This window comes from Rhineura floridana, chromosome 10 (genome assembly GCF_030035675.1).
Source record: "Rhineura floridana isolate rRhiFlo1 chromosome 10, rRhiFlo1.hap2, whole genome shotgun sequence".
NCBI lineage: Eukaryota > Metazoa > Chordata > Lepidosauria > Squamata > Rhineuridae > Rhineura > Rhineura floridana.
Window position 1 is genome coordinate 62801727 of NC_084489.1, and position 22680 is coordinate 62824406.

A 22680-nucleotide genomic window follows, 5' to 3' on the forward strand; every position below is an offset into this window, starting at 1 on the left:
ACATGTAGGACAGGTATGGGGAATTTGGCCATTCAGCTATTGCTGAGCTGGAACTCCCAGCATTCCTCGTCATTGGGCTGCTGTTGCTAGGGCTGATGGGAGTTGTAGTTTAGCAACATCTGGAGTCGCAAAGGTTCCCCACACCTGATGTAGGATATGTTGGCTGTTCTACTGGCAGAGTAGTTGCATATCTCCACCCCCAGCGTAAAGAGTATAGCAGGATTGCTGTTCCCTGGATATCCTGGGGAAACTATTTGTCTGGATGAGAGCTGACAACTTCAGTTTCTTTCTTTTGCTTAGGCAACAAGAAACATGCATTCCAGGAAACAAGAGAGGTAAAAGCTCCAAAGTTACACATTTAGTAGCAGCTTCTGTTAAGGTATGGAATTTCCACCCGAGGCAAATGGAACAAACCAAGACAAAAGTTAGGCAGTTCTTGTGAAATATGAAAGGATGACTACAATGCACTTGTGTCGTTAGGCAACAAAAGCTCCTCAGAAGTGTGGGTCAAGAAAGTATGATAGCAGGAATGTATTTCATTCTGTGCCGTGAACCAAAGAGACAATTACTTCTGTTCCATCCCACCATGTTCTCAAGAGCGTTGCTACACCGTCAGCATTTTGCACAATGAATGTGTGTTTGTTTCCCATTATTGCCCCCCCAGTTTGCACATCTTCCCTGAGGCAATGCTCTTGTTGCTCAGATGTCACAAATGTTGAGCACTTGGCATAATATTTGGCACTTGCAAAAATGCGATACATTTTTCAAAGCAGCCACTGTAATCTGTATGATTTTGATCACGGTATCTGGAGAAATGCCTACTCCCATGGGAGCCTGCCTAAGAATTGTGTTATTTGTCAGAGATCTTTCTCTAGGTACCCCTGTCATAAGTACAATTGCCCCTGAAAGACCAGGTCCGCAGCCTGGGAGTCATTCTTGACTCCCAGCTGTCCATGGAGGCTCAGGTCTCGCCTGTGAGCCGGGCGGCGCTGTATCATCTGATATGGAGGCTGCACCCCTACCTTCCCAACCATCTGCTGCCATCTGTGGTACATACATGCCCTGGTCTCCTCTCGCCTAGACTACTGTACTGCACTGTACGTGGGGTTACCCTTGAAAACAGTCCGGAAGCTGCAACTGGTACAGAATGCGGCGGCTTGCCTGATTAATGGCAGCCGCCAGTGAGATCACATCACTCCAGTGCTGAAGGAGTTGCACTGGTTACCGGTTGTTTTCTGGGCCCAATTCAAGGTGTTGGTTCTGACCTTTAAAACCCTATACGGTTTTGGCCCAGTCTATCTGAAGGAGCGCCTCCAACATCATCAGGGATGCCGCTCAGCAAGATCAGCCTCAAAGGGCCTTCTCTCTATCCCACCAGTTAAAACAGCTAGACTGGTGAGAACTAGGGAGAGGGCTTTTTCAATTGTGACCCCCACTTTGTGGAATTCCCTCCCAAATGATCTCCCCCATGCCCCCTCTATGATGAGCTTCTGCCGGGCCTTGAAGACCTGGCTTTTCAGGCAGGCTTTTGGGGTGGGTTAGGTTTTATTATTGTTGTTGAGATTTTTAATGTTTTAATGTATTTGTATGTTTTTATTTTGTATGCCGCCCAGAGTAGCTGGACAGCCAGCCAGATGGGCGAGTAATACATTTAATAAATAAATAAAAATTAGGTCTGTGACCGCTGGGGACAGGGTCTTTTTAATGGTGGTGCCCCAGTTTTGGAACACTCTCTCCTGGGATGCTTGCCTGGCGCCTAGGCTAGTGACTTTCAGGCATGAGACCTTTTTGATTTGCCCAGGCCTCCAACAATTAAAATTGCTGTTTTTAATTGCTGCATTGCTGTTTTCTTGTTTCTATTGTACTGTGAATACTCATTTTATGATTTATACATTAGTTTAATTTATGTAAATCATCTTGATTTTTTTTTTTTAAAGATAGGGTATAAATCATTTAGATAATTCAAGGGATTAATTATCACACACATACCACACACAAACACACATACACAGGTCTCAATTCCCTCTTCCTTGCTGGCAATTCATTTTTTAAAAACCCTGTACTTAAGGGTACAGATACAGAGTGAACGTATCATCTAGCTTGGCCCCAAGGCTGCATTTCTACAGAGGCTTACCTGGGAGTAAACTCCACTGAAAACTATTGCAGATCAGGGATGAGTCATCGGGTGTCGTCCTGTGTCACTGGACTACCATCAGCTCCAGCCAGCATGCCCAATGCTCAGGGATGATAGGAAGTTATAGTCTAGCAGCATCTGGAGGGCCATAACCTCTGTTCTGTTTCCATGAGTGTATCTGGCAAAAACCAGGAGTAAAGGATTTCAGAAATGTGGCCTTTTTAGTTTGAATCTGGGGATTTGTTAACATATTTTCACTCTGAAGGGTAAAGAGAGGGAAAAGAAGTGGGAAAAGAAGTGGGAAAATGGTTTCTCTAAAAGTAATATATTTAAGTGCACGAAGTTGTAAATTCCTTGGTACCCCATATTTAAAGCAAAGCAAATTATTGTCACTTGGCACAGGACCTGGAAGCTTTAGAAGTTGAAAGCCATTTTATATGGTGCAGATTCTTTTAGGTTTTAAAATCCAGACTTGGCTGCTGAACAATTATGCCATCAGCTCCCCAAATCCAAGTCTACTCCTACATCCCAGCTTTCTAAGCCCAGCAGAGCCAGAAGCATGCGTGTATTTTGTCTAAATGAGATGCATGTGAACTGACAGTTCAAGTAAACTAGCTGGGGCTTCATTGAATTAGCATTTTGCTTGTGGTTCTAAACTTTCTTAATTTACACTCCTAACTCTGTGTGTAATAGTGTATATATATATCAAAATACATTTTAGTGGGTGGAACCCAGACTAACAGTGTAATCCTGTACATGTTTATTCAGACAAGAGTTCACCAGGGTTCAATGGAGCTTACTCCCTAGTAAGGGCCATCTACAGTTGCTTTCACAATGCACTTTATCCCATTATTCCAATAGTTTCTTACCTGATAATTTGTGCATTTTATTTGATCATTCACAAGATGTAAAAGCTAATTCTGGAACTCTAGTGGAATATAGTGGAAGTTTAGCACCCATTTCTGTGATAAATGATTCCAGAAATAGTCCGTTTGCAAGCTTGGGAACCCGGAAAATCACGGGAGTTTAGTACTAGCTGCAGCCACTCACATGACAGGCATCCTAGCATGCAATGTGTTCCCACCCTTTAGGTGCATGTCAATTTTTTAAAAAAAAAATTGTACCAGTATTCTGGTGCAGACACAGGTTCCCCCATTTCTGCCTCTGCTTCTGCCTCCTCATGTGGATTAATATATTTTGGACTGTTGTTTTTAAATAGAGCTGAATGAGGTTTAATAAAACTATTTAATTCTTTTTAGAAGCTCAACTGCACTCTGAGGCGGATGAACTACACCCGCAGAAATGGGGAGGGGGAACCAGCACTAACTCACACAGTGAATTATGAAGGAACTACAGTGCGCATGTGAGGGATGACAAGACATTAGCGCAAAATGCCAGTATATCCGCCGAAAAAGCCAAGGTTGCTTAACACAACAGGTACTGCAGTATGAAAGGAATTTCAGAAATCGGGACAGAAGAGCTACTATTTTAATCTGCAAAACTGACGCAATAAGCCCCATGTGTGAAAGCAGCCTCGATGTGCACTTAAATATGTAGCAGGGGGCTACATGTCTTGTTTTTCCTTAACTAATGACTGTGGCAGGAGATCCTGATTCTCACTGTGAAGATAGCACATGAGAAGGCAAGGGTTTGGGTCTTCACTCTCCATTGAGATTGGAATGGGGACTGTCCTCCTCCCCCTTGGGTTTAGGAGCCTAACAAGAGGTGTATTTTCGAAGACTCCTAGCCCCATGACGGGGGGGGAGATCTCCATTCTAATCTCAATGGGGGAGGAAAGAAATTTCCCTTCCTATGTGTTGCCTTCACAGTGAGACTTGGCTGCTATGTGGTTAAATGCACATCTAGTTTGGCCCTAAATATATTTAGACTGTTGCAACCTAAATGAGTTGTACTTGAGTCCTATTGAAATCAATGTGAAATGTTAGTCGTGGCCTAATTTATGTAATGGGGTTTTCTTATGAGCAGTCATGTTAAGGATTGTGATAGATTCAGCCTAATATATTCATGCAGATAGTTACTGATGTTAACTATAGTAATGATAGGACTAACAAATGGTTGTCCCTGTAATAGTGGATGCAACAGAATGGTATCCTGTAAGTGTAACGGGGCATTAAGTGTAAGGGCATTTACACATGTAACACTAAACACGTCTCAGCTTCTTGCAAGCTATTTTTGTGAATGTAGCTAATGTAGGAGAGGCAACAGAAGAGCCATTTTAAAATAAAAATGTGCATTGTACCAATTCAGGGTTTATTTTCAGATTATGTCCCTAGGAAATGCATATGCTGGACTTCCTATTATGCATGAAAACGTGTAAACTAGCCTTATAGTCTCCTAAGTAGGGTGAAAGGAGTGAAAGGTGTGGATATGCAGCTTGCCAGGCTGTGCTCAAGTAGCTCTGAGGCACACAGGAATGTGTTGGAAATAGGGAATGTGGGAGAAATTCAGTTCAGTTCGCATGTAAAGCAGAATTTATTAAATTTGTGCTTTCTGAAACAATGAGAGAACTGAAACAAAACCATCCTTCCAAATTTGCACCTATCCAAATTTTGAGATGCAGTTCTCCAACTAAGAGTATTTACAAAAATGTGTATATTAGGGGAAAGTGTGCTGGAAAATTTATTTATTCATTTATATTTCCATTTATAGACCACTTACTGTCTGAAAGATCTCAGTGGTTTACAATAGAATACACAAGGTACAATAAAAACATATCAAATTAATTTATAAAACAAAATACATGAACAATATCCATATACATAAACACAGTATAAAAGCCAGAACAGGTCACAAGGGACCCAAGTGCAAAAGATTCAAACGCTGGAATTCCTTGCATGGGCCTCAGGAAGAAGGTATTTGCAGCTGATACTCTGAGCTCTGATAAACCAGGCAGCTGATGGGGATTTAGCACCCATTGACTGCGCTAATGTGATCAGGGGTCCAAAACTGTCTACTCCCTGGGCTTCTGTGTTGAGATGTTTCGGTTCCTGCATCCAGGATGTGGTGTACATGGCCACACTCCAGTCGGCCTAATGCACTGCCCTTTCCAGTTGTCTTCTGCACTGACACCGACCAGCCCCCAACCACGGCCTCACTGGTCGACGACTCATCCTGCCCTGCTGCCGCCGCCACTGCCGCCACCCAGGCGCTAGTCCTAGACAAACGGGTCCTGGATGAGATGAAATGGCTGCTGGACCCAGGGACTGCTGCCACCACCACTAATAAACATATCAGGGGAAGTAACATACACAAGTGCATTATATAATGAGAAAATGTAATGTGTACATTAGTCAAAACTGCCTACAAAAATGTGTTTATTTGGAGAAATTCTCACAAAAATGCTAAATAATTTTCATGAGAATTTAAAAAAAATCAGAAATTGCTACAGAAATGTGGAGAACTGAATTTGATATTGGAAAAATGAGAAACAGAGAATCGAAAAGGACAGATCTTTCCATCTCTAGTTGGAAGGCAGACTGGCAAATTATTTGTGCTTATCTTCCAGGTTGATTTTAAGTCTATTGGAAACTGCTGGGGCTCATCCTTGGGAGTTTTTTGGGGGGGGTTGTGTGTGGCTGACCTGTGTGGTGAGCAACTGAACATGTTGCAGCCTTTGCACAGGAAGTCTTTGGGCGTGGCTATAGGCTTTATCCATAACTCTTGATTCCTAGCTCACCACAGACTGCTGCCCACAGACTGCTGCCAGCCTTGACAAACCCATATAAAATGGAAGTATATTTATGGATGACAGGATAAAACACCCTACAGACATAGCACATGTCTCTTCTCTGTCAGAAACGGATGCTGTCATCCAGGGTCTCACAGGGTCTTAGACCCCTTACCTTTTGTGGAGCAGGGTCCCTTTGTCTACATCATTCTATGAGCCAATCAGCATGAAAGGAGAATGTGCTAGCCCTGAGAAGAGCCTTCTAACATGCTTCCTTGTCCTTCCCTGCTGATTGGAGCCAACAGTGTGAAAGGAGGTGAGTCAACCAATGAGAAGATTCTCCTCAGTTGCTTACACTCTCCCCTTTCATGCTGATTGCTTCCTAGGGACGTCTGTTATTGTGGGAGAATGTATTAAGAAGGATCTCATTCCCAGCTCAGCAGCAAAAAAAATGTGCGCCTGTAACTATCATGAAGGAATCCTGCACTTCTGAATTTGCCACCACACTGCTGGTCAGAAACCTGTAGAAATTGCTAAAGCAGAGTGTGAACTGGACTTGGACGGGGGAGATCTGGATTCAGTATACTATGTAGGCTTCTGACTAATCAGGATCTTGTATGATGAAGCTTTTTCTGTAGTAATTTGATTTTTTAAAAAATCATTAATTTCTGAGAGAGAGCTAACCAGGGTATAAGAGCAAATTCCTGTCTGGCTCTTATATAGTTTAGGCAAGTATACACTGGTTATGCTGAACAAAGCCATTTGTTAACTCACGTGTCACTGATGGAACTGATGAGCGGATGACAGGTACTTATTGAAAGAAGTGAGGAATGCCATGAAAGCCTTTTTAATGATAAGGTAGATATATAAACCTTGTCATTTGGATGATTTGGTACAAAATAGCTAGGCTCCCCTACCCCCATGGGCTATATAAGAGGCTTTGCTATGCTATCAAGCTTGCAATGTGCTGTCAACTTTGATTCTAAAATAGTGCCAGAGAAAATACCCACCTGCAAAGGGCTCAAACACATTAACTAGTCTTTTTTTGTATGCATTGTGTTAAGTTAGCATCCTTAACTCCATTTTACAGTCTGAGAATCAGACACCGAGATCATACTTTCCCTAGGAAAAAGGATTGCGATTGGAATGCCGTCATAGAGCATTTTAATACATGAGGCTTAAATTGGCTTTTCCTGAAATCTGTAGCTCTAATGTAAAACTTAGATTGGCAAGAAAGTATGTTTGATTTCTCTTCCATGCGTGATCCTGCGGTAACAAATTTCACATGTAGCACGAATAGCATGAAAGAAACTCAAGGGCACTTTTAGCATCTCATGGAAAAAACCCCAGAAAAAAACTCATGAAAAGCACATTCCGTCACTCCCTAACCCCAAGCCACACTCCATAGCTCCATAGCCCACACTCCCTAAATATCTGATAAGTGTAGTGGTTAGAGTGTTGAACTACAACCTGGGAGACCAGGGTTCGAATCCCCACACAGCCATGAAGCTCACTGGGTGACCATGGGCCAGTCACTGCCTCTCAGCCTCAGAGAAAGGCAACGGTAAACCCCCTCTGAATACCACTTACCATGAAAACCCTATTCATAGGGTCACCATAAGTCGGAATCGGCTTGAAGGCAGTCCATTTCATTTTTTTCATATAGATAGGAACTAGAACTACAGGTAGGCTCTACTCTAGTGGAAAGTTTTAGGCTAGCAATTGGAACTCTCCATTGAAATCCCAGCCCATCTGTGACTTCTCTGCATAGTCCTAGCAGTTTGCTGCCATGTAAGGCTAAGCCTCTGTATATACTGGTTATGCTGAACAAAGCCATTCGTTAACTCGCGTGTCACTGTTGGAACTGCAAAATGTGAAATGGAATAATGATCACACAGCAACTGCTTATACAGTGAACATGTGAAGGATAGAGAAGAGTCTCCGACAGCATGCCCAGAATCATATAGGTGCACAATTTGTACAAATATAGGGACTGTACAGTTCAGTGAACATGCCAAGGTCAGAGGCAGGGCTTAATCCTATCATCCAGCTCTTCCACTACACACCCTGTATGTGTGATTGCTCTGTCAATAGAGCTCATCTCAGTGTCACTTTAGGGATGACGAGGAACTGCAGAGCACATTTCATGTTTGTATGATATAAACAAATAATTTTTTTTATTTGGATGGTTTTTTTTAAATATATACAAGTGTGAATATGATAAACTTGTCTTTGTAAACACATCTATCCTGTAGTTACACTCAAAGAAGTGGAATTAGTTGTGGGTCCTCCCTATTGAATGCACACGTGACAGCAAAAATTGATTTGCCATAGTGCAGTGTGTGAAACAGACCTCATACAGGTGTTTTACAAAAGCGTTCCATGTTAAAAAATGAACCCACGTGTCTGATTTTGAGAGATCAAAAGGCAGATAGATGCTCCTGTTTGGAGACCCATATCTGCACTGAAGCCCTCGAAGGATGGAATTGTACTGACGTGTTTATGGTGGACCCATTATTTTAGATGGTTCATAACACTGCACCCACCAATTTATGCTTCTTGATGGCAGAGGTTTCATGCTGTTCTCAAAGCATCATAGCTACTTCTCATGCAAATCCCACCACATTCCTGGTGGTGCTGGGTGCTGGCACTCTAAACGTGATAATATGAAGCAGCCACCTTGCTGAAGCAAAGCAGGTCCAATTCTGGGCAGTGCTTGTAAGGGAGATGCATACAATAAATTAAGTGGGTACAAGAAACATGCATAGGGAGGAGAGTGATTTTGTGGTCCCTTCCTGGCTGTGCCCTGATCCAAGTGTTTTTTTTTAAACTCCTTAAGAAAGCCTAAGTGTATACACTTGTAGACATATTTGTGACCTCTTCATGGTATTGGGAGCGCCACAGAAATCCCAGAGTATACATCGTCTGATGGCACATGATACAGCAGTGTTGCTGAAGCTAAGCAGGTTTGGGTTTAATCAGTGCCAGGTTGGAAAACTACTACATATGCCAACCTGATTTCCATGATGAAAGAAAGTCAGGATCCAGATGAAATAAACAAATGCATGTAGATTGGTCAGGGGCAGGATGAAGTCTGTTGCCATTATGCTTCTCTACTCATGCACATTTATATCCTCTTTGAACATCAGTAAGGGGGCTATAATGAATGGCCTTTTTCATCACTACAGCTCCCAGGTGGAGTTGAGTGCTGCTAGTCAGATGTATATCTTGGCATTGTGTAACTGTCCTAATAAATGAAGCAGCCCTGAGAAGCTGCACATTAATCCATCCCAGGTTTATGTACTTGGAAAGAAGAAGCTGAGCTTGTGCTAGCTGATAGGTTTGAGCGCCTCTGAAAAATTAAAACTTTGCAGCCCAATTTAGCCTTCTGATCATTATACCTTAGTTCCTGTTATATATACAAGGCTCCTAATACATTAGGACACTGTCACTGATTCCTTATTGTTCCCCTTGATCTTTGTGTATTCTGTGGAAAATGTGGAATATGAGTATACATTGTTCACTACAATGTTAGATACAAAATGAAGTTTTATAGCAAAACTGCCTTGCCTGTCTGGGTCAAATTGGTAAGCAACTATCACCCAGCAGGCTCCATTATCTGAAAACTAGAAATGAGGCTCTAAAACATCGGATAATTTACTATGTTATTGCTCTTTTACCAGGGTTCTCTGAAAGGAGGTTGGAAGTATTACTGTGCTTATAATAGTTTTTAAACTTTATTCAGATACAATCAAGACATTTCAAATTCTTTTTTAAAAAAACTCAGGAATTTTATATTTTAATTTTTAAGTAATTTGAGTTACTTTCTGAAGCATTTTTGTTGCCTTTAATTAGATGTTCTAACTTTGAACTAGGGAAAATATTTTCATTTTCATTTAACTGACAAATGGGAAGGTCACAATAAGGTCTAAGAAGAGGAAAAAACATTAGGAAGATAGGTAGCACTTAGATGTGGATTTTCCTGTTTGAGCTGACATTCCCATTACACTAGAAACTGCAGTTGTGTAGTTTGTAATGTTCCTTACAGAACTGTTGTATCTTTTGATTAAACAGGTCAGTTTAAGTAAAGCTGAGAGGCAAATAATAGAGGCCAATACAAGGGACTACGCTGAATTTTGAAAAGGTCTTGGTTCTTTTCCACTCTGACACCTCATTTTCAATATATTCTCACTACTAAATAGTTTTTTTTAAATGATCTTAAGTTTCTTTACAGCTTATCTCTGTGTGTTTCTTATTTCCAATATGCCATAATCGGCTTATGAGGAATCGCTTTCCAAGCAATGAAATAATTTTCCTAGCAATGTCAGGAAGGAGAAGGACAATGATTTTCAGGAGAGGATCAACAAAAAGTATAGAGGAGGGGGTAGGGAAAGCAAACAGATCTTGTATTTGTGCGACTGTCTCTTCTTAATAATGAAGTGGAAAAGAAACAGAAAATAATGGGCAAATATTCGCAGCTGCAAGAGAAATGTTAAAATGTGTCCTCCAGGCAGCTTGATGGTGGCAAGAAAGGGCCCTTCTGCCTTCCACCATTGCTGTTTTCAACAAACATTTGGGTGTTTTGTAGTTTGACAAGCTAGAACTCAAGCATATGTGTACTTTGAGAGATAACAGAAGCCTGGTTGTGAATAGCTTTTTATTTTTGCAAATATGCAGCCTTAGTAGTATTAATTTAAATGTTTTCAAAGATTTCCTTTCACTTTGTTCTTATTATTGGTGCTCCAGGTCAATGAAGGTTGGCTGTTGTCTCAGTGCTCATTTGCAAATATTCTTCTTCTTTGCTTCTTTCCAGTTGATTGCAACGGCAATGGCTTGCCTCATCTGAGCTTGTTCTTCATCTAGCTTCCAGTCTCTATGATGTGATGAGGTGCACTCCTTTCCTTGGCTGAAATGATTGTGTGTCATTTAATATCCAGCTGCTCTATTCAGCTTTGACCCATTCTGCAAAGAGTCTCTACCCATTACAGCACACTCAGGAAATCTCTCCCAACCCACCGCCACCTACATAGACCAACAAAATACTCATCTGCAGGAAATATGCATTTGATCCAATTTCCTTCCTAAGCCCTTTTAGAGCCTACGTCCTTCCTAGTTAAATACCAGTATCTGCATATTTAGATCCAGCCTTTTTTTTATAAGGTTTCCTTCCAGCTCTTAATTCTTGGATGGCAAGCAACATTATGATTTTCTCTGTAATACATCTGGGAATTAGGTGTTTAATATTATTACTAGGTATGTAAGCTTGCACTGGTTTAATAACTGGATTAGTCAATGAAAGCTTTGTTGCGTGGGTCTGAGTTATACCGGAGGGGCTATTTTGATTCTGATGGGTTACTGAACTTACTGCTATTTTACACTTCAGTATCGCAGAAAGGTGCCTATTTTCAGGTTTATGTAATACGCAGATTTATTTAAATGTAATTTATGGGTTTACTGGGAAATTGGTCAAAAGCAAGATGATTAATCAGGTAAAAATTGGTTAATAGCCTTATGCCATAATCCTAAGGGCTTACTGCCCGGGAGTAAGTTCCACTGAACACAGTGGGATTTTCTTCTGAATAAACATGCATAGGGTTGCTCTGGTAATAATTCAGCATGATATTGAACACTAGACTCCCAGTGCCAGTGCAAGAATGCAAGGGCCTTTTCAGTTGTGGCTTCCTGTCTGTAGAATATACTGTTTTGTTTTTATAGTATTATATTTTTGTTTTTGTTTTTATTGATGGTGTAAGTTGGTTGGAGTCCTTTGGGTACCAAGCAAACAATAAATCTAAATAAGAATATTTAGATTTAAATAATTTTTGTTGTTATGTGCCTTCAAGTCGATTATGACTTATGGCGACCCTATGAATCAGCGACCTCCAAGAGCATCTTTTGTAAGCCACCCTGCTCAGATCTTGTAAGTTCAGGTCTGTGGCTTCCTTTATGGAATCAATCCATCTCTTGTTTGGCCTTTCTCTTTTCCTGCTCCCTGCTGTTTTTCCCAGCATTATTGTCTTTTCTAGAGAATCATGTCTTCTCATGATGTGTCCAAAGTATGATAACCTCAGTTTCATCATTTTAGCTTCAAGTGATAGTTCTGGTTTAATTTGTTCTAACACCCAATTATTTGTCTTTTTCGCAGTCCATGGTATGCGCAAAGCTCTCCTTCAGCACCACATTTCAAATGAGTTGATTTTTCTCTTATCCGCCTTTTTCACTGTCCAACTTTCACATCCATCCATAATAATAATAATAATAAAACCATCACTAAGAAGAGCCCTGCTGGATTGCCCATGTAGTCCAACATCCTGTTCTCACAGTGGGTGGCTAGAGCCTATGAAAAGCCCACAAGCAGGACAGTAGAGCGATAGCACTTTCTTGTTCAGGGCAGCCCTGCCATCAGGCAAAGTGAGATAGCCACCTCAGGGAGCAGGTAATGAAGGGTAGAGTGCACCAGCAAAGTTGTTGGAGGACTGAACTCTGTGTGCCACACAACCTGCCCTGCATGTCTCTCCATTTTATCCTTACAACAACCCTATGAGGGGTAGCAAGCCTCATGGCTGAATGGAGATTTGAATGCTGATCTCCTAGTCCAACACTCTAACCCCTACACCATTCTGGCTCTCAAATAAAATTGCATCAAATTTGCACATGCTAATTTATCTGTCTAGATAAATTTTTTGAAATAATTTCTATAATTTAAATAGAAATACAATACTTCCCACCAACATAAGGAATACTGTGACCAGGTGATCTGTGTACTGCTCAATGTCCTGTCCAGGTACTAGCTGTTGAATGGCAACTGCAATGCTCCTGGTCTCCCTTCATATAGTACTTTATCTTTAAACAGATTTCGGTCAGACAGCCCAGTGAATAGGACTGACCTCTGTAAAGTATGACACCTTGCCAATTTACTCCCTGTGGTGCCCTGACCATGCATTAAAATGTCGACCCAACACATGGTAACAGTGAAATGGACAAATTCCATGTTAGTGATTATTAAGAAATGAATTGAAAGTAAAGCTGCCAAGATCTTAATGCCGTTGTAGAAATCTATGGTGCTACTCCACTTAGCGTACTATGTACAGTTCTGGTCACTGCATCTCGAAAAGGATAGGGTTCAGTAAAGGACAACCAATATTATCATGGGGCTGTAACTATTCCCCTACAAGGAAAGATTTACAACATTTGGGGCTTTTTAGTTTCAAAACAAGGTGGGTTTAGTTTAGTTCTTGCACTAAGAGAGTGTTCTTGCACTCGGGTCCTGCTTGCGGGCTTCCCCCAGGCACCTGGTTGGCCACTGTGAGAACAGGATGCTGGACTAGATGGGCCACTGGCCTGATCCAGCAGGCTCTTCTTATGTTCTTATGTTCTTAGTTTAGTTGTTTAGTTTAGGTTAGCTTAGAAAAAAGGTGATAGAGGTATGCAAAATTATGCATGTATAGAGAAAGTTTTGTTGTTAGGTACGTTCAAGTCGATTACGACTTATGGTGACCCTATGAATCAGCAACCTCCAATAGCATCTTTTGTAAACCACCCTGTTCAGATCTTGTAACTTCAGGTCTGTGGCTTCCTTTATAGAATCAATCCATCTCTTGTTTGGCCTTCCTCTTTTTCTACTCCCTTCTGTTTTTCCCAGTATTATTGTCTTTTCTAGTGAATCATGTCTTCTCATTATGTGTCCAAAGTATGTTAACCTGAGTTTCATCATTTTAGCTTCAACTGATAGTTCTGGTTTGATTTGTTCTTCTAACACCCAATTATTTGTCTTTTTCGCAATCCATGGTATGTGCAAAGCTCTCCTCCAACACCACATTTCAAATGAGTTGATTTTTCTCTTACCTGCTTTTTTCATTGTCCAACTGTACATCCTTACATAGAGATCGGGAATACCATGGTCTGAATGATCCTGACTTTAGTGTTCAGTGATACATCTTTGCATTTAAGAATGTTTTCTAGTTCTCTCATAGCTGCCTTTCCCAGTCCTAGCCGCCTTCTTATTTCTTGACTATTGTCTCCATTTTGGCTAATGACTGTGCCAAGGTATTGATAATCCTTGACAAGTTCAATGTCTTTGTTGTCATCTTTAAAGTTACATAAATCTTCTGTTGTCATTACTTTAGGAAGCTGAAAGTTGAAAGATTCAGATAGACAAAAAAAGTAATTCTTCACCCAGTGCATAGTTAAGCTGTGGAACTATCTACCCATAAGGTATAGCAATGGCCACCAACTTGGATGACTGTAAGAGAGGTTTAAATAAATTCATGAACAAGTACCTATCACTGGCTACAAGCCACCTGGATGGAATTTGATCTAGGTGAGTTGAGGCTTTGTTAGTGGCACTCTTGTTTACTGATAAGGTCCCGTCACCCTGTAGAAGCTGGTGTTTTTTATGTTTCATGTATTGATTTGATTGTTTACATTTTGATAGTTGGTATTCTCATATCGTCTGTCGCACCAGGAAGAGGAAAGAATCTCCTCGTGGCCCTGGTGAGAACTGTGTATGTTGCATAGAACATCATACTTAATGCATAGCTGCTTTTTGCTCTCCTTTGGTAAGTTTTGATTTTTTTGTCATGAGCTTACTGGCTTAAAGAATTGAATTGAAAAGAATTTATGAAAGAAAAGCTGGACGAATCTTTATGGCATGGGACTCACATTCCTGTAGTGAATGGAGGCACTTAAATGGAACTGTTTTGAGGGGCAAGACCCTGGAGAAACTTATTTTGAATGTTAGGGTGTCCCTTGTAATTCCTGTATGTTGTGTGCATATTGTTAGTATGCAAACCTGGTATAATACTCAGATTAATGCTTCATGGACTGCCTTCAGGTGGATTCCGACTTATGGCGACCCTATGAATAGGATTTTCATGCTAGGCAGTATTCAGAGGTGGTTTACGATTGCCTTCCTCTGATGCTGAGAGGCAGTGACTGGCCCAAGGTCACCCAGTGAGCTTCATGGCTGTGTGGGATTCGAACCCTGGTCATTGAACTATTTCTGTATAAGCAGAAGCTGCATTAAAAAAGGTAAAGGTGTCCCTGCACTTATAGTGCAAGTCGTTTCCGACTCTTAGGGTGACGTCTTGCGACGTATACTAGGCAGACCGTATATATGGGGCGGGCTTGCAAGTTCCTTCCCTGGCTTTTCTTTACCCCCCAGGATATGCCGGGTACTCATTTTACCGACCACAGATGGATGGAAGGCTGAGTGGACCTCAACCCCTTTTACCGGAGATTTGACTTCCTCCTTCTGTTGGAATCGAACTCCGGCCGTGAGCAGAGCTTCGGCTGCGTTACCGCTGCTTACCACTCTGTAATACACTTTTTCATTTTTTTTAATGGATTCATTTCTTTCTCTTATTAATTCCTTACTGAATTCCCTCTGCACCTCGCAACTCTTAATGAATGAATAGGGGAGGTGGGGCATGAGGAAGCTGGATAGGGAATAAAATATTCAGAAACTGAGAAGATTGGTACAGAGCTGAAGCAGGAATGTTGGAGAGAAAAGTTGCAGGTTATTCAGAGGTGTGTTGTTCTGGAAGCGCAGGTGTGCAGGCAGCCACAGTTCCAAACTTGTAATGTTCCAATACTGTCTCCTATTTAATTCACCCTTTTCATACACTTTATGTTCTGTTCTGGACTCTTTCTTCCCCAGACCACTGCTGCTTTATTGCTGTATGTTTCCATTTCATGTTTGCATTCCATTTTTTGTTGCTTTTTTGGGGTTTATTTTAGTATTTTTCTCTCTTCTCTGCCCCCCCCCCTCATTTTTCCTCTCTCTTTCTGGTCCACAGGCTTTGCAGTGCATGTTGGTCTCCCTCCATTCAGAACTTGACATTCAAAGGTACTTGATGAAAATTGAATCCTCTCAGAGAGTTAGTACTGTACTTTTCTTTTTTCTGCACTCTGCCTTGGATTGAGCTTTCTGTTTCTGTTTTTCTTTGAACTGTGTGAAGTTTGCATCACAACAAGTGAAATTGTTCCCACTTAAATCTGAACCTGCATGGTTTGTTTTCCTGCCCAAATATGAATTGGGAAGCAAAATGCATGGATACCCTTTTTACGATTAGTTTTGAAGGGCCAAATTTCTGCATCACGAAGTCTCAGAGTATCAAACGTACCATGGAAGGGCCATGGAAACAGATTGGCTTTGACAGCGTTTTGAGAGCCACATCATTTCTTCCAGTAATGTGCTCATGTTGCACCAGGACTAGATTTTTATTTTACTTCCTATTTCAAAAGCAGCAGTTTCAGATGCTGTCTTGTGTCATGTGTATTGACCTTCATTGGTTTGTTACTGTGCAGGAGAGATGCCTAAAGCCCTTGCATTTAGATGGTAACAGCTTTACAGCTACTTTCAAACATAAGTTTCCTCACCCTCAGTCCCTAAAAGGCATTTGTCTATTTTTTCAAAAATTATATAATAGCGCTTTAATAATAATATTAATAATAATAACAACAACAATAGTCCAGTAAGGAATTATAATTTTCCATGGAAAGATCTCAATTTTAACTAGGTATGCTCATTAGCTTTTGAAAAGAAATGTCACAAACACATCCTTCTTATCTGTTGCATTTATTTCAGATGCCCATCGCATAATTGTGTTCAAGAGACAATGGGAGTGTAATCGGCTCCTTCGATCAGAACAAATTGTCTCAAAGGCTTACATAATAATGTCTCTTAGCATTTCTTTTTCTCTTTTTCTTTTTCACTGTGCCTTCAGGAAGCGGTTCAGGATATTTTGTCCTTGAATCAATATTTTATGTTTTATTTTATTTGTATTTCAGCATTACAAACTCATTGGTAGGTTGAATCCTCTTATCCCCAGATGATATGCAGACAATCCTGATAATAAGGACTGTTTCAATGATAATAGGGACCTGGCCTTCAGCTAAAATTGTTGCAAAACTGTAGTACATTCTCTGCAACATCTAAACATAGTTGGGGAGGGGGAAAACAAACAGTATTCCAGACGGACCAGAAAAATGAAAAATGAAAAACGCATCTGTCAAATACAAGGATGTTAGGGCCCTGGAACTCTTGACAGTAATATTGTTTTGTTAAGAGCTATCCTGTGGATGATAAAACTCAGGTTTATGTACCTTTCTAGAACTTGATAGGCAATTGCCCAACATAATGGTTTTGTATCTCAGTAGTTCAGTCTGTAGTGAAGTATTTAGGATTGCGCTTCTGCAGTTATTGAGCTATTCCTCCTCAGAGTGTGCTTCAGGCAAGGTTTGTGCATCTGCTTTTTAGGCTCAGTTTAGATATCAGGGCAAAACCATGGAATGGCCTTAGGAGACATATTGTGGACTCACGTGCCTTCCCCCTGTCCCCCTCCCACATTTCAATTCTCTCCTCAACTGCCTTGTTCTCAATAACCATAATTTGCAGTGACATCTGAATTGGGTATTTTATTCTTTTCACTAACTGTAGTTTGCCTCAGAATCAGAAACCCACTTCAAACTATAGTTTCTTGTTCTGGTTTAAACGCAAACTGTAGTAAGCAATAACCATAGTATGCCCAGTATGGACATTGTGGCAAATTGTGATCACCATGAACAAGGAAGGGAACTGTGCAAACCATGGTTCGCCTTATGAAGACATCACAGTAAACTTGAAAAGGAGGAAGGAATTAGGAGTGGGGATGCACACAAGCCCACACCATGTTCTTGACCGTCAGACACATGGTTTGATTATGACATCACACTAATCACTCTGTGGGTCTAGGGACAAAAATAAACCAGACCCAAATCTGTCAGATTGGTACAAACTGCCTTTTTTTTCTAGCCTCCTCAAAAGAATGAAATTAAAATTTACTAGCAATTGCAAAGGTAACTAGCTTATGAAACATCTGCATAATTAAAAGAGAGAACAGGAACAAGCAACCTGCATATTTCATATTCATTTCTTTACAGTCCTTGGATTGAAGAACATATTTTGGCTGATCATAGCAACAGGAAGCAATGTGGCTCATCAACAGTAGAGGGAGGTAGTCAAGGTCGCTGGCAAATTTTGTAAGTTTTTTTTAAATATAGTTCCTCCCCTAAAAATGCAAACTACATAGTCACTGATCCAACTTAAATACTCAGGTTGCAATCCAATCCATGCTAACTTTAGAATAAACCTCACTGAATATTGTGGGGCTAACTTCATAGGGTCACACTGCAATGGTCTATTAAAACCAGTGGAGCAAGTTAGTCCTGAATAATTTAAGCCCAATAGTTTTCCATGGGATTTTGGCTGCAGACCAAAATTCTGTTAATTCTATCAATGTGGGAATATCCTGGCTAGAGAAATTCACCAACTCTTGAAAATCCAAAAGAAGGAGATGCCTCCTCCACCTGGCATGTCAAAGTTTATTGTTTCTACATCCATAATAAAAACTATGACAAGAGAATTGTGGTAACTATTTGCAGTCAGATCAGATGGTTGCAAGCAGAACAGATTATTAAGCATATGTTAACTGCAAAAATAATTAGGATGCTTTGTACTGCCTGACTTAAATAAGTCTGGGCATATCTACAGCATAGCCTCATTGTTCACCAGTCATTCCCTTTTCCTAGAAAATGTATTTCTTCTGTGAGGACTAGGGGTTTCTGACGGCATTATCAAGAATCGTCAAGAAGCCATGACATTTATCCCAGTTAACCTGGGATAAATTGATCTGCATTTCGGGTGTAGATAGGGCTTGGGTAGAAACATCAATCTGGTCTGCATATTCTGAGCTAGTATCTTCCAGCTTGCGTTACTTTGTTAATTTTGATTTAGGGAACTCCAACATATCCTCCTGGCCCAGGGAAGGTCAATCATAGCTGGTGAGGGGGAGCGATAAACCTCTCTTCCCCATGCATTGGGGTCCCCATCAGAATACATGTGGTTTATCTTTATTTATACGTAAATTTCTATACTGCTAAATAAAAAAAATAAAAAAATCTTCTCAAAGTGGAGTATGTAACAAAATCAACATAACATAATAAAATGAAATTTATTTTAAAATTGAAGGGCCACAGCTCAGTTTGGGAGCAACTGCTTTGCATGCAGAAGGTCCCAGGTTCAATCTATGGCATCTCTAGGTAGTGCTGGGAGAAGAACCTGTCTGAAACCCTGCAAAACTGCTGCCAGTTTGCGTATTGTGAGTTAGGTGGACCTTTCAGTCTGACTGTGGTCCAAAGGTGAAAACATAAAATTAGTTTGGCCCTAAGAAATCAACTGGAAAGTTTGTTAGACCTGTGCAGTTCAATAGCCTTGAAAAATTCTCCTTGCTGGATTTTAGGGTTAAATATCTTAATGAGCTCTCAAACCAAGTACTCAAACCTTAATTGACTTCAGTGGGTGTCTATGGCATGGATACAAAGAGCCGTGTGCAGAGGCTTTCCTGCTGTCAGTCCCTGGACTAATGGGGAAAAAAAAGTTGCCACTGAAGATTAGGAGATTCTCTGGGCATCATTTCATGAGACACAAAAAGTTGCCACCTGAAGGGGAAATTGGCAAGCCCCTGCTTCCCAAAAGACAATTCCTCACCCACTCATATCCATATGTGGGCCTTTTTGGATACTGCCCTATTAACATATAACCTGTTAACTGAGCATCCATCCTGAGTTGCTTGCACGTTTACATGAAGGTTATTCAGGATTCACTCTATGTTGAGCATTTGCACAAGGGTTATATGATTTCCATTGATCATTATCCCACATTTTTAGTGTGTTGCCTTGTCACTTTCCTTGTTGTAAAAAGTCATATATTTTTAAAAATGGATTGCTGTGCGCTGGAGTGCTTTAATCCACTTTAATTGCATAAACCTAGATTGCCAGTATGCGATTGCAATCCTTCTGCAAAATAGTGACAGCCTGGATGAAGTCCAAGGAAGGTGAGACTGATCTGAACAAAGCTGAAGTCAGATCAACAGGTCTCAAAAGGAGGTGGTGGGAGACTAGAAGCCTTAACACTGCAGGTCTTCCACCCTTTGGGAGAATGCCTGTCATTGACATTTAGCAAATCTGAGTGAAAGGACCTGCTGATTTTATACTTGACCAGAATCTGGAACCTCAATGTCTCTTGTTGACAGAGCATTGGGAAGGGAGCTACAATAACCAGAGCAATCCTATGGATGAATACCTATCAAAGACCCTCGTCAACTTGAATGTAATAAGATGGAAAGAAGCAGCTGGGTCTGTATTTCATTCTTTTCTCTGTTTCTTTGAAAATCAATATAATATTTTTTTCTAAAGACGCTGTTGTGGTCTATGGAAAAATTCACAATATTTGGATAATGAATGGTTCAGAAGTGATTTACATCATAGGACCCCATACTGGGGGGTCATGGGGGGCAATGCAGGTGTTTCACATTCTTGAGCAGTGGAGAGATCCAGGGGTAGCCATTGCAAGGTTAGTTTCCTTGTGAAGGGAGAGACCTGGAGATTTCTGCCTTTTTTGTCTTTTTTTTTTTTTTTAATTTGAGCAGGCAGGCACCAAGAGTGATACTGCACTGCAATCCTATGCATGTATACCTTGTTCAGTTCAAGTTTATTAATAGTTCACAGACCTTCAAATTCCTGGGGGGAAAAATGATTTCGTGCAGTGCGGATGTTGGGGGATGGAAGAGAAACACAAAAATACAGGCAAGCCCTTTAACAATACAGTTTTCATTGTTTAAAAGTTTAAACAAGATTAAACCAACCAGTACCCATTTATGGTTATGTAAAGGTTGCTTCAAATTTTAACAGCTTGGAACACTCAGAAGTCACTCAGTCCCACTGCACCCTGGGATGTTTTTTTTTTAAAGAACATAGGCATGGGATTGCAGTCTTGGTCTGGAAGAATCTCCATTTTTCCAGAAGTAGTAAATCTCTCTCTCTCTCTCTCTCTCTCTCTCTCTCTCTCTCTCTCTCTCTCTCTCTCTCTCACTCACTCACTCACTCACTCACACACACACAGACACACACACACCCTGTGCATTTTATTAGCCATCTGCAGATACTCACCATTTTTCTTCCGGTCCTTTTCTAAGCTGAAAAACTCTTTCCCGCAGCTCACCTCATTCTGGTACATAACACACATTCTATTGGCTGTAAGCAGCCAAAGCACCTTCAGCTATATCAAGCAGTACTGAATCTAGAGAGCAGTCATTTTGCACATCCATTTTGTACATCCAGCATGGATGGCTTTATCATAAATTGTATTGCTTTGACATTTAACCAAATGAACAAACTGGAGATAGAAAACTTTGCTGATCTGTGGGGCAGCCGTGTGGGAAAGGGCCATAGCTCAGAGGTAAAACATCTGGCTTGCATGCAAAAAAGGTCCCAGGTTCAGTCCCTGCCATCTTCAGGTAGGACCAGGAGCGAGTCCTGCCTGAAATTCTGGAGAGCCACTAGATGATCCTGAGCTAGATGGACCAGTGGTCTGCCTCAGTGTAAGGCAGCTTGCTATGTAACAGCAGACAGTTTCCTGCTGTGTTTTGCATTCCAGTGCACATTCCCTGTCCCTCCTCTGTGGCGCTCCTTTAGCAGTCATGAGCACAGGTGACTGAATATTTTCTGGGGAGTGATTTCTCCTACTCCCCACTCTAAAACCAATGATCATCTCTTGATAATGAAATAATAATGCACAGGAAAGAAAAATGCAGCAGTACCTCCAGCTGTTGAGTGTTTGGATTTTCTTTTGGCAGATTTGAATCCATTTCTGTTTTCACAGGTGAAAATCCTCAAGATTGGTCTGTAGCGTGTGCTTGTACAGAGAGTGTGTGAGACTATTTTTACACAGAAAGAAGTTAGTCTTGTATATCTGTAGGTCTGACTTTCTCTCTTTCCGAAAGCAGACCTAAGGAAAATATTACAATTATGGCATTATACATTTAAAGCAATATTATACCACTTTAAACAGTCATGGGTTCCCCCAAAGAATCTTGGAAACTGAGGTTAGTCAAGGGTATTAAGAATTATTAGGAGACACCCCTATTTCTCCTCACAGAACTACAATTCCCAGAGTTCCCTGAGAAGAGAGATTGACTGTTAAACCATTCTGGGAATTGTAACTCTGAGGGGAATAGGGGCATCTCCTAACAATTCTCAGGACTGGCTTAAGTTCTACCAGCTGAGCCCTGGCTGAACCAGTATGAGGGCCTTATCCCAGAGTATATCTGGCTCAACTGGGGTGAGGGACATACACCAGCATATTTCCAGATTTATTATTTATTTATTACATTTATATACCGCCCCATAGCTGGAGCTCTCTGGGCGGTTTACAGCAATTAAAAACAAATATGCAAATTTTAAAACACAAAAACAATTTAAAAACACAATTTAAATTTTTTTAAAAACAATTTAAAAACACATGCTAAAATGCCTGGGAGAGGGGGAAAGTCTTGACCTGGCACCGAAAAGATAACAGTGAGTCCTGGCTCAGCTAGGAAAGCCCAAGATCCACTGAATCAAGTTTCTCTCATCATGGAGGATCTTGGGTTTGGATTGCACTGTTAATCATCTTTTCTCCAAGCTAAACATAACCACTTCTGTCTTTCCTCATAGGACTTGGTCTATAGGCTCTCGCCATCTTTCTTGTACTCCTCTGGACATGCTCCAGTTTGTCTGTCCTTCTTCAACTGCAGTGCCCAAAAGTGGACTTACTACTCTAGGTGCAATATGAGCAAAGCAGAACTGAGCAGTACCATTTCTCCTTGTGAACTGGATAATGTTTTTATTAGTGATAAAAAGTATATTTTCACTGTATTTTTTAATACAGCATCCAAAATGCTGTCTGTGTCACCTGAAATAATGTAATATATAATGTAATATAAATGTGCAATACATCAGACAAGAGTTATGAGAGTGACAAAATAGAAGGAAGGGAATA

General features: G+C 40.8%; 1 protein-coding gene across 14 annotated transcripts in view; it reads left to right on the forward strand.

Moving 5' to 3' along the window:
* KIAA1217 (KIAA1217 ortholog) overlaps positions 1-22680 on the forward strand; it is a 269082-nt gene that overhangs the window by 107561 nt on the left and 138841 nt on the right. For 7 of the 14 annotated variants that reach the window (XM_061585853.1, XM_061585854.1, XM_061585867.1 and 4 more), the window contains one exon: positions 15620-15700. The exons of 6 other annotated variants lie outside the window; for them this stretch is intronic. In XM_061585853.1, the coding sequence (XP_061441837.1) occupies positions 15620-15700 (81 nt within the window). Of the gene's footprint in view, positions 1-3515; positions 3572-15619; positions 15701-22680 lie in introns of those variants that run through there. One more of the 14 variants, XM_061585855.1, reaches the window with a different exon arrangement.